Below are 12,611 nucleotides of genomic sequence, written 5' to 3'. Positions count from 1 at the left end.
AGCGGGGCCGAGGCCGTGCCGGGATTGCCGTCCTTTGTGGGCAGACGCAGCCGGGGACTCTGAGCTCAGCCTGCCGAGCACTTCACGGCCCACTCACCGCCCCCCAGCAGCTCCGCACACTGCCTCCACTGCTTTCCTATCCCTCGACCATCGCGGTTGCTTCTCTGCCATCTTCTGACCTCCTGGTACCCTGTGGGAGCTCTCTCCTTCGCAGCACACCTGCAGCAGCTACCCTACCCTCCTGCTCTCCAGAAAAAGCAAGCTACAATTAGCAGGGCTGTATTTAAGCGAGGGTTTTTGACGGCGCTCAGCCCAAACGTGGGTCATGCGGGCGTCCGCGCCCTCGCCCTGCTGCAGGGGGTGCTTTTGCTGACAAACAGGAGCGCTAAAGACCAGCAGAACCGAAGCGCCCTGACCAGAAATGCACAGCATGAGGTGTGTGTGCACGTATACCCACACACACATACATACAGAGTATAGAAATATATACAAATGAGATACCATATATATATATCCAGAGAGATGTGCGTATTCAACAGAGTAACGGGAGACAGCGGTACGATACAATTTATTGCCTCTCAAGAAATGGCACAGGGGCAGGGGCGACGGGGCAAGGGCAGCCCCAAGGAGGAGGGGTTCATAAACAGCATCAGCCCAGGAGGTACCAGGGCGCACCCCATGCAGGTCACAGCCACGTTTGGCTGGAGCAGGGGGGACAGAGCGATGCCAGCCCGGCCCCGAGCCAGGCAGGGGATTTGGCCGCAGGAAATTTTCTGTGGAAAGCTTAGGATCGTACCACGTTTATTCCTTCAACCCCTTTGAAGCTCACGGGCTCGGAGCGGGCGCAAGGTGAAGCGGAGCCGCAGTCTCCGTTTCAGCGGCGCATCCAAGGAGGGAAGGACGCAAAGTTCAGCGTGGATGGGAGAGGTGGCTGCTGCCTGCCTGGGACCACTGAGAAAAGCACAGTCCCTTTCACTGATTTTAATTCAATAAATTCAAAACAGATTCAAATCAAAAAGAGGTGAAAATGCTGGCTCTTCTGTTTTGTTTCTTTTTACCATCTCTGGGCTAAACTTTAGGTCTTTGCAAAGGGGAGAGAAAAATAACCAAAGAGTAAGAGATGTCAGGGGTCGAGCTGGTGACTTTAAAATACTGCAATAAAATTTGCAAAGTAGTCCTTACAGAAGAGCTTCGCCAGTGTTAAATATGAACATAAAAGATGTAAAACAACATCTTTGCTGAGGTACTGGAGTAGTTTCCGCAATTTACAGATTACAGCATTTTTAAAACCAAAGTTAGGGCATGACTGCAACAAGCACAGCACGGAGCAATTTGCCTCACTTTTAAAAAAATAGAGAGTTTGCAAACTGATTCAGAGAGCGCTTGCGTCTCTCTAGCGTATTTTATAGTCGCGTATCTCAGAAATACACCCGAGATACATTAAAATCCTCAACACCAAGGGCCTCCTCGTGTACCTCCAAGGCACAGCCTGACCCCAAGCCCCTCTGCGTAACCGGGTGCTTTCTCAGATGAGGCTCATTTTGGGACAGCTTTCCTTCCCCCACGGACACACAGGGACACACACATTTAGACCAGGTGATCTGAATCAGTTTTTGCAAACTATTTTAATTAAAATATTAACTTGTCGGAATAGTCCAGGTCTGCACATGATATACATGTAAAAATGGTTACTACACAATTCGTTTTGAATACAAAAAAAAAAAAAAAGCCAATATGGAATAGCCGTCATTTGGATTCAGCATTCAGTCATGCTTGACATTACACAAAGAGATGGGTTGAGAGAATTCTGTTGAAGTAGCTCAATTGAAGCCAGAGACTTTGACCAAATTCAAACCATAGCAGAAGCAAACGAAGGAACCCACTGAACTCGCAGGTACAGCCCAGCCCCGCTGTCACTGCTGCTGTCTGGGATAGAGGAGCTGCACTTCAAGCCGCTGCGTTAGAGCCACGCTCTGGGCGCACCCTCCACTCTCAGCGGTAAATCCTACGCGATTTTGCCCTTTCATTTCATTGTTGTCTTCCTTTCCAAACCCAGGAAAATACAGGCGCCTTTCCTCGGTTTTGCTGAGTTTCAATGACACCGCAATGCAAAAGAATGACCCCAAAACGTCCAGTTCCACATAAAAACACAGCGGAGGAAAGGCCAGGACAATTCCTGGTCACCGCCTGCCCCAGAGGCAACCAGAGCCACCTCCACGGGGCCACCGCCTCATCCCAGGCTCCCGCCAACCACAAAGCTCCTCACTCAGGGGCTGCTCAAACGTATTTTGGTAGAGTTTCCACCTCGGATCAGAGCGATATGCTACGTCAAGACGCTAGGAATCCCAGCTGGGTTCAGCGGACACTGGCAGAGAGTTAAGGATTGGGAGTGGATGTTAATTTAGCAAACGAAAGAACGTCGCCCTGTCGAGTACTGAACAGCAGCGAGACACTAGAGTATTTACTATATAAATATGTCACATGGACAAACACATTCGGAAAACCTTGCTTTTGAGCCCTATAAACATATTAAAGGCAAATCCTAGAGTTAGCAGCTAGTGTTTTTTCTTCAAGATGATTAGTGTGCAAGGAAAAACATTTACAAAGAACCCTGGCTGGTCAGTCCCCGAGACGGAAACCTTCGCCTCGAGCCAAACTTCATCTCCCTGCTCTTCCCCTGGCCTCACAGCGCTGGCAGGAGAGCACGGGGGCATCTCCAGTTCCCAGCGCTACGGGGTGACGCGACGCCACAAAGTCGTTCGGTTCGCCAGACTCCCTGCCCCCTTTATCACCGTGACGGGTTTCACGACCTCTGCTTCCTTTCAGTAGTACAGCAGCTCCGAGGAGCCTCTGGAAGTAGTGCCTTGGCGCATGGTGCGATACGCTGCCCGAATATCACAGCATCTCAAGGGACTGTAAAAGTTGTGAAGTATTGCAGCAACGAAAATAATAAAAAAGGAGCCTCACATGCAGCAAGATCTACAGTGGTGATGTGGGTTAGTCATCAGCTAAGAGTCATTGGCTCAGCTCCTCCTGGTACACTGTGGCAACTAAACATTTAAACAGTTGGCTACACTCTACATGTAAACAGGAAACTGCAACAAGCCCAAAAGGTAATAAATTGATGGATGTAGTGTAATAATGAAAAACCTGATCAATGGCATTTTGTGACTATGGCATCCTTCAAAATACCTCTGGCATTTGAGACTGATTGGCTGAAAAGTCTTAACGTTTCTGAATGGAGCAGAAAGGACTACGCTGAGCTCCAAGAATTATTCTGATGCTTAGCTAAAATGAGATGTCACAGTATTAGCTGTACAAGTGCATTATTTACGCTCCTCCGCCCAACCTCGTCTGAGCTACCAGCAGCACAGCCAGGGAGTGCCAACGCAGGAGCACAGTTCTGAACATTTCTAGCCCGTTCCCTCCCGGCAGCTTTACCTACACAGATCTCGGGAAGCTGACCAGTGCCTTCTGAGAGAACATCGCTTCTTAAACGACACGGAGTGGGCACTTGGGTAAAAGGGCCCTGCTGAGCCCTGGTGTCTCTTGGCCTCTCTTCTCACCCTTCTTCCTCACCTAAACGCCTTTGAAAAAGCCCCTCGGCAGAGGCAATACCCTAGAAATGTATCCAAATAAAAAGGGAACAGAGGATCCAGCTGTTCCTCCCCTGGATGTTGGTTTAAAGGCAGCTCGCCTGGTTCTTGTGGGATGGCAGCTGGAAATTTATGGACATGGGAGGAGGTCTCCATTCTCCCTCAGACTTCCTACGGATGGCGTGATGAGGGCAGCCTGAGGCCCTTCTGTCCTGTCAGTGTGACGACCACCAGCCAACTCTTCTGACTAATTGCATATATTTCTCAGACGCCCTCCCAAGACCCCTCCGAAACGTAAAAAACAACAACAGAAAAAAACCCAAAAAAACCACCCCCCCCCCAACCTTGCAGCCAAATACTATGACATCCCAGTTAGTAAACACAAAACGTAATGCTTTACAAAATGAATACAATATTCCATGTGCACCCAGCTTCCACACGTCAGCACCGCACTGAGGAGGCTGCTGGGCTGGTGTCTGTAGGCAGTTTCTGTTGGCAGACAGCTCCAGTGGAATTGCCACCCTCAGTTATTGTTTAAGTTATGTATAAGACATGTGTGAACCATTGGATATTTGTGAAGTAACACTTGTGCTCCTGCTCATGCCCTGTTCCGTCCGTCCCCCAGAAGCTGTCCGCCTCAGAGCCTGGGGGCTGTTGCGGACCCCTAAACCACTACTTCGAGGTACCCCCTGCATGGGCCCCGAGGGGTGACCCCATGGCTGGGGTCCACCTTGCATTGGATGGCCCCAAGCTTGTGGTGGGCCACCCATGGGATGACCCCAGTGAGGTCCTGCACCCCCAGTAGGATTGTGGGACCAGCCAGAAGCTCCCGGGTAGCTGTGGCTGAACGCCTCGGGGGAGAGATTAGAAAGAACCATATTACTAAAACCTAGCCTCATGCTTTCTGAGTCAAAGGCTTCGATCTCGCGAGCTTGACGCTCCAGCAGGCTTCGTATCCGTTCAGTACGCTCGTTCTGCAGAGCCAGCATCTCCTCCTCAATCTAGGAAGGAAAAAAGAAGAGACAGTCTGTAGCAGCACGACTCCTTCACAGGCACGGCCTCGAGTCTCTCAAACACTTGTAACAGCGAGCTAATGAGGAACCTTCTCCCCGTGTGAGACTGGATCTAGATCAGATGTCCACTGACACACCAGCTGTTGTGAACACAAAGGGGTAAATCCCATAGACCTGCACACACCAAAGCACGGTGAGTACCAGCTGGAGGGTCTTGGTCCCTGTTCCCCAGTGAAAGCCCAGAAGCTTTAGGGATGCGAATCCAAAGTCTGCAGCGATACTAACAGTTTGACATAGATTAATCTTTTAAGATGCAGCAAGATCTACAGCTTCCATAAAAGCCTACTGGGAAAGCATGTTCAGATAGAGCCAAGCACAGTGCCTGTGCAGTCAGATACCTACACAGCTTAATGAGACCTTCGCTGTTTGTAGCTGAATGTGATGATGACAACTGCTATTTTCTCCAGGATTCAACATATGAGCCCACATTTCGTTTCCTCTCCAACGCTCACTGGCCAGATTTTCTTAGCTCATGTTTACCACCTCCTATCTACCCCTTTCCTAAATTGGTTTCTCACGTTTCGTTACCCCGATACTTTCTCTAGGGTGTGTGGTTGAAGAAAGTAGGCAGTGATGTTTGAATTGCGTGTCAGATTATTAGCTAGAAGATACACCAAGCTGGCAACTTCAATTTCTTCCCTGTAACACTGTTCCAAATTGGTTTCCGAGGGTACTTTGGTAGGGGCACAGGGATCAGCTCTCTCAGTACAGATAACATGGGGCTACAGTCTCCTGACGCCCATCAGACAGGGACGAAGGCCTTTCTTATTGAAATCCTTGTGGTCAGGTGGAAAACCAAAGAATCACTCCTTTATCTTCCTGCCAGCACTGCAAAAGCTACTTTTGGCCTCGGTGGAAAAGACCAAACGGGTAAAAAGCAGCAGCCAAGACTTTTAGCACAGCTCACTGGCATCTCCCCTGCTGTCAGCAGCAGTGTGGCCAAGCAGTATTATCCTGGTCTGTGCTAAGGTACTGGGCAGAGCCTCGCACTTGTAAAGCATTCTCTTGCCTTAGTCAGGGAATAAGCAAAGTGATTTCATCTGGAATTTAGGAAACAATCTGCTCCAGCGTGAGTCATCTCCTGAGCCATTTGGGGCTTTCAGAAACAGCCTTATCCTCTTGCCTGTTTCTGAGCGCTAGGCGAGTGTCACTGACTCCACAGAGCAGCCCTGCTTGCTTCTGCTGAAGCCACGCAGTGGTCAGCTGGCTTGGGAAAGGCAGAAGAAGAAGGAGGTGGTTTCTCTCATGTTAGCTTTTTAAAATGCTCCACTCGTTTTTTTCAGTCCTGCTATCTAAGCAGAATCCTCCTCTTTCAAAACGACAGCGTCTTCAGCGCATTCAGCTGCTCAGTTTTCAGGGCTTGTGGCAGCGTAACACACACAACTTGGTGCAACTGAACTTCCCAGAAAGGCACGCCTAGCACCGCATTAAAATGACATCACTTAGAAACGACCTCAGGATGCAGGACTCCGAAGATGAGGTGTTTGAGGCACGTGGGAAGGAAACGAGTACATCTGAAATCTTTTAAAGGCACTCTTGGGACGTGCTCGTTACTTGTGCGACACAAACAACACAGCATCAGGGTACAGCACCTCAATCGCTGGCACTCAAAGGCTGTGCGTTGATGGGGCCGGATACTCCCTGCTCAGCCTGAGTCAGACACGAACGCTCTGGTGAGTTACTGTGGTGATGGGCACCATCCAAAATAAAGAGCACAGTGCTGAGGAGGAAGCACACCCCTATGCACACCCTGGTTTCTGGAATTTGGTTTATTATTGAACACCAGGGACTGACTTTGCCACAGGCTATGTATATACGCGTGCATGTAAATGCAGACGTTCATCTTGCGCACGTACCCGCCCTTGCTGTGGCTGCCAGTTCCAGTTAGCGCAGGCACACAAATAGCAGGCGACACCGCCGAGCGGCCCACACCAGCACAACTCCGTTCTCACAAAAACAGAGCAACGTTCCTTCCCCCAGGGAATACCCTTGCAAAAGGAGGACACATCTACCTGTGCACCCACGTGTTTTCCCTTGAGCTGCCGCTAAGTGACTGTAAACCTGGCAAGGAACTGAGTCTCAGCGCTGGTCCATGACTTCGTGACTTGCAATGCGCTAGCACTGCAGGTATTGCTAAATAAAGGCTCTCATCTATGGAAAGTGAAGGACTATCCAATCTTCTGCTACTCTAATGCAGCATTGGGACACACAGGACACACACACAGAAAAATTATGCAAGGTCTTAATTTTATCTTTTTTTTTTTCTCGCTATGACATTGCTAAGCTTGCTAGCACCATTACTAATGCCAAATGCTTTGTAGGGGCCTTCTCTGCTCAGAGACTTCAAGCCTTGTCCACACTGAAAAATTCATACATTATTATTGGTTGATAAGTGTTTCCTGAAGCCACTGGCCTCACTTCAACATTTAACGTAACACTACGTGCAATGCAATATGTGCTGCTTCCACAGACAAGGAGCAGCCACCAGCAGGCGGCTCGCCCTGGCCCACTTCTTCCCAGCGCTCTCGTCAGACGGTGCCGCCAGAGGGCAATGCACACCCGGCAGAAATACAAATACACACCGGGCTGTGCTGGCAGCTGGCCTCTTCTGGGAGGGAGCAGAAAAACTCACGATGGGGTCTAAAGACAGCGATTACACATGGGGATGCCTCACGGGAACTCTGCTTTCACAAACTCAATTGCTGCCAGAGATTGAAGCCCACTCGCAGGAAGCCAAAGCACAAAAGGACCGTGCTGTCTTCTCAGAAATGCTTCCTCAGCTGAACAAGAGGTGGAGCAGTTTTATCCCACACCAAGGGCCCTCCATCAGCCCAGCATCCATCTGTTGGCCTTCGGGAGAAGTTAAGTGTGTGAAGAACCTTGAGGCCACAGAGTAATTGCCCTAATTTAATAATCCCCGAGCAGCAAAGTTGGGAACTGTTGTGTGAATGGCAACGGCTGGCAGCCACAAGGCAAACCGAAAGGGAAAAGATCTGCAGGAGGAAGGCTGACTGTGTATTTCATTTCACTGCCCGGTGGCGTTACCCTGCCCCTGCTTTGCGCAGGCCACTCACACAGATTTCGAGGACACCACGTGTCTGGCACTAGGTAGAAAAGCACACTTCAGCAAGGAGCACCTTAGCACATAGCAAATTACAAGCTGAAATTCAGGGAGCAGCAGGTCACCCATGTGGGTCTGGCTACTTCAGTTTGCTTAGGAAAATGCTGCGGACAGTAGGATTTCCATAACAAGCATAATTTCATAGGGAAACTGCAGCTTGGTGTCCACAGACTAATGGAGCAGATCTGCAGATAAATAATATTACCATAAAACACAGAGTATCAAATGCATTTTACCTTTCTTTTTCCCCTCCACAAAGGTACCTACTACTGATACTATGCAAATTCCAAAAGCACCACCACTCCTAGTTTTCGGTTTGTTATTGTCTGTCCTCTGAAGGCTGGGGAGCTGATCTGCAGCTCACAGACAGAATGAATGCTTTCCCTTCTGCCCAGAGAGGCACAGCTCCCTCTGGCACGCTTCAAGCGGCTCTATCCCAGCCAGAAGCTGCTCACACAGGATGGCTGAGCTGGCAGAAAGTTTAGCCTATGTGTCACTGAGCTATCATCCCAGAGAGGCAAATACCCAAATGATCTGTGTTACTATATATGGCAAGGTAAAAGCAATTTCTCTGTCTATTGATAAGTACAGTGCAATTTACGATCTGAAACATGGAGTGCCCATTTTACCTTCTGCTCAAGGAGGGCCCGACGGAGGGATACCCTCTGTTCGAGATCACGCAGCTCCCGATCATGCTGGGCTTCTGCCTGCATCTTGATTTTACTCTGATATGCATTCAGCAGCTCCAATTCTTGCTGCAGCTGCATCTTCAAAACCTGGCACTCCGCTTCCTGTGCTTCATCCAAACGCAGCTGTGAAAGACAGACAATGGGCGTTTCACTATGGGATAACCACTCACGACACTCCGGGGGAGGACTGTGGGGAGGGAGAGAGAATGGGATGGGACTTTGTTTTCCTAGCGATACAATCGGTCTCTATTGTACTTCGTTTCACTGAACAGAGGCCCTATAGTGACAAAGACTGGTGACAGCGAGCCCACAGCGCTGATGCAAATGATGCTGATGAGCAGTGGCGCCTCGGGAACCACGATCCATAGTGCAGAGCCCAGACTGCTGGAGGTGCTAACATCCACAGCTCGCCTTTTGCTAGAGGCAAAGAGAAGATCTCTTGCTCTGTTCAACTGGATTCACCAATTACCTGCACGCAGGAGACTTCAGTCCATATCCCTGCCAATGCGGGACTTCAGGCAAAATAATATGATGACAAAAACCCCAAAACAACATGATACTGAAACTTTTAACCTTCCCATACATAATTTAAGCCAGCTACCCTGCCTCACAGTGTCAAATTTGCACAGAGTGATGTGAGCAGGACGCAATATGCAAGATGTGCAAAGAAAACTGCACATTCAGTTGTAGCACGGACTCAAAGCATTGCTCATATGGTCATGTCCCAGAGAAGGAATCTCTTAAAGAAGGAGTCACAGAACTTTCACAACACTTTTAACATTATTTCAGATTTAGTCAAAAACTCTGGACTCCTCCATGACTCAATGGGCATCTTCCACCAGCGCGACATGCTTTGGTTGGTATAACTGATAAATCAAAGCCTAAATGTGCAAGCAGCACGTTATTTGACGATGCTCTGACAGGGACATTTACGTTGTCAGACTTCATGCAAACGCAGTCCTCTGGCCACACAGATGCATCGCTTTGCATCGCTGCAGCAGCAGCTTCAACATCAACCTGTCTGAAGGGAGCAACACCTCTTTCCTCTGCATTTGAATGCTGCTTTTTAAATACAGAGGAACGACTGTGCTGCGTATGGCACACGTGGCAAGGAAGCAGCCAGCCTCCTGTCAGGATACAGACTGGTTAAAATGCAAACATCCCTATTTGGCTGAGGAACCCTGGGTCCCTCAGAGGCGACTCACAGCTTGCGTAGAGAGCATTTCATTAATGCTGTGATCATACTGCTCAGCCAGGATAGCCAGCTTCCGGGTCTGCTCCTCCTTGAGCCGTTTGAGGACAGCTTTATGTTCACTCTTTGGCGTGGTCTCCAGCAGATGGTTTCTCAGTGCTTTGTACTGCCTGGTTTGGATCTTGCATGTATCCTGAAACTGCTTCTTTATCTGTAGTTCTTTTGACTGGAAAGATGGAGGGGACACAAACAAAGAAAAAAAACAGCGTGTTTCAAATGGGAAAAATATCCATTCAAATGGATATTTAGGATTACGTTAAGGATATGAGTTCAAAAATCCACAAATGTATATTAACATCTACAGCGCGAGGAGGGAAGCAAAACACACAAGAGGCAATGACTATTGCTGCAGCTGCTTTGACACTGCTACTGTGCGAAACAATTACAATACAGACACTTTTATAACAAAGCTCCAGCCTAAATACAGCTGTCTCTGGCACAAAGAGCCTCACATTCGGCACTGGACTGGATCCAGTCCTGGGTGCTGCTTTTCAAGAAAAGTTCTTGAGGGACAGGACTAATATTTATTAGCACCAAAAGCCATACTTATACATGACTGTGCTTGTATGGCACATATGTATGAACAGCACTTAATGTCATGAAAAGAAGCAGATCTGTGCATGGGGAGGGATAGGGAAAAAGAGTAACACTTTTTCCACTGAGAGTTCGATGAAGAGAAGATGTGTTTAACCCTTGACATTAAGAGCACGGTTTTCATAAAGATACTCAAAAGTGGCTGGAAAAGATCAGACGTTTGAAGACACACACCACAAGCAACATTAGCATTGTGCTTAGTCTAGCAAACAAGACAATTCCCCAGTCCCAGTGGAGGCGTGCTGGAGACTGAGTTTTCCCTTTGCGCTCTGCTAGCATCTCTGTGCTGTTTAGAGACTTAACTTTGCGGTTTCACACAGGGCTGGGAGACATCAATCCTGGAAAACGTATCTGGATCTGATTTGGCTGTATGACCTTCAGGAAATCATCTTTTTTTTTTCCACCTGCCTTACCTGCCTCCAGAGCAGCTTGTGAGGGTTAACATCTACAAAGCGTTTTAAGACCCTGGAAAAGAAGGTGTTCTGGAGTTCCCTGTGTCTTTCTACAGGAGGACTTGCAGGGATGTTTCTAACCAAGCAAAACCCAGAAGTGAGTGATGGTGGCTAACTGTCAGATAAGAAAAACGGACTGGCACAGTAAGAAAAACCAACCAAACCAACCTCCTGAATCTCCCCATCAGGGCAGACAGTACAAACTCTGGCCATTCCCACTGTCACCCATGCTCAAATCCTGAAGCAGCAGGGGGAGGAACAGAGCACAGGGATGGATTCCTGTCCCTTGGGGAAGTTCAGGAAGCACTGGGACCTGAACCAGCAGGCAGATACATCTGCATGTCTGCATCAGCTCCCCCACTGACTGCTCCTGGCACTGCCTGAAGGCTCAGCGGGGCAGGTGATAAGCACAGCACTTGTAGCTACCTAGAAAGATGCAGTGTGATCAGACAAGGTATCCAGCCCAATTCAGACATCAGCACCCATTGCTGCATAAACCAACAGTTCCACTTTACTAATCTGAGGCAAAAAAGACCAGGACAAAGATGGGTTTCATTCAAACCAAAACATGTCTCATGGAGAGGAATACATCGCTTTTACCCTTTCTAAATTCACAGGAAATTATTTCCCTCCAGGAAACCTTTAAGGCCGTTTCTCGTGCCCCTAAGGGAAGGGTCAGCTGGTTACACATTCCCTTCAGGGACCTGGTCACAGCAAAACACCAGCAATCTATTTTGTCCTCACTTTCTGTGAGGTTTCGCTTGGACACCAGACTCTGTTTACAGGCTTCCAATCCAAAGGCTTTAACAACAGGAAACAGCAGGGAGGGGTAAGATTTCCAGTCAGACTTCTGACAAGACCATTTTGACCCAGTATTGTGAAATATCAGCAAGGGGGTATTTGCATCACAATTAACACACTCGAAATAATAACAGAGCAGTTTTCAGTGGAGGGTGAATTCCAGTTATCCGTCCAGAACAGCTGCAACAGACACTGACCGTTAAAAACCTGCTTTCAGGACAAAGGACCTCACCAAATAACAAAGGGAAAGCCTGAAACATGTGCCCTCGAGGGAAAACGTTGCTGGTGAGAGAAACTGAACAAATAGGCAAATTATCTGTTCAATTAAGAACGCTCGTCTGCATTAGTCAGAAGCAAGAGAAGGAGTTAATTCTGGGGAACAGCCTCGATAAACAGGGGATTGTACTACACACCGAAGGGCTGTCCAGCAGGCTGCATTATTAGCACTGTGTGTACGCAAAGGTGCTGGATTGACAGCTCAGGCCTGAAATCCTTCACTAATAACACAACAGTCACACAAAACAAAGCGCAAGCTTTCCACGCAGCCTGCAAAACGCCCCGGCCCTGTCCTCGCTGGAAAAGGGAAGGGGTTGAAGAGGTGAGGGGGCAGCCAAGCCTCTGCAGCCCAGGGACATTGCTGGTGCTGCCGTCCTAATGGCCAGCGAGGGATCGAGAAGGGACTCGCTGCTCGCTCGCGTTCGCACCGCATCACCTTGGGGAGGCAGAACTCGCTCACGCTAATCTCGGAAGGATCAACCTAATACAGCTGCTTCAGTTTTATTCAGCTCAGAGTACAGCGCAGCTTTCCCCGTGAAGTCATCAGCTATTTATACACTATATCCTTGGAGATTCTCAACAGCGATCAGATGGTCCCTTGTTCTCACAAGCTAGGTTTTCACTAGTTAATGTTATTCTAATATTGACAGATCAGGTAATTATTTTTTTTTTTGACTTGCTGAAGTTGTTTCCAAGTTGGTGATTTTGTCTGTAAGAAGATAACTTGCAGGTGGTGAAAACCACGTCAGATGGAAAA

At 48.6% G+C, this 12,611-nt stretch overlaps 1 protein-coding gene across 3 annotated transcripts in view; it reads right to left on the bottom strand.

Moving 5' to 3' along the window:
• Nucleotides 1-3,945: 3,945 nt before the first annotated feature.
• TAOK1 (TAO kinase 1) overlaps nt 3,946-12,611 on the bottom strand; it is a 34,659-nt gene continuing 25,993 nt past the window's right edge. For 2 of the 3 annotated variants that reach the window (XM_010186751.1, XM_010186752.1), the window contains exons 17-19: nt 9,685-9,897; nt 8,420-8,602; nt 3,946-4,597 (exon numbers count right to left, since the gene is read on the bottom strand). In XM_010186751.1, coding sequence (XP_010185053.1) covers nt 4,136-4,597; nt 8,420-8,602; nt 9,685-9,897 — 858 coding nt within the window. In that variant the 3' untranslated portion in view covers nt 3,946-4,135. The remainder of the gene's footprint in view (nt 4,598-8,419; nt 8,603-9,684; nt 9,898-12,611) is intronic. The other variant, XM_010186753.1, reaches the window with a different exon arrangement.

This window comes from Mesitornis unicolor, unplaced genomic scaffold (assembly GCF_000695765.1).
Source record: "Mesitornis unicolor isolate BGI_N332 unplaced genomic scaffold, ASM69576v1 scaffold4346, whole genome shotgun sequence".
NCBI lineage: Eukaryota > Metazoa > Chordata > Aves > Mesitornithiformes > Mesitornithidae > Mesitornis > Mesitornis unicolor.
The sequence above is the reverse complement of the archived record's forward strand: the minus strand, read 5'-3'. Positions and strand labels throughout refer to the sequence as shown.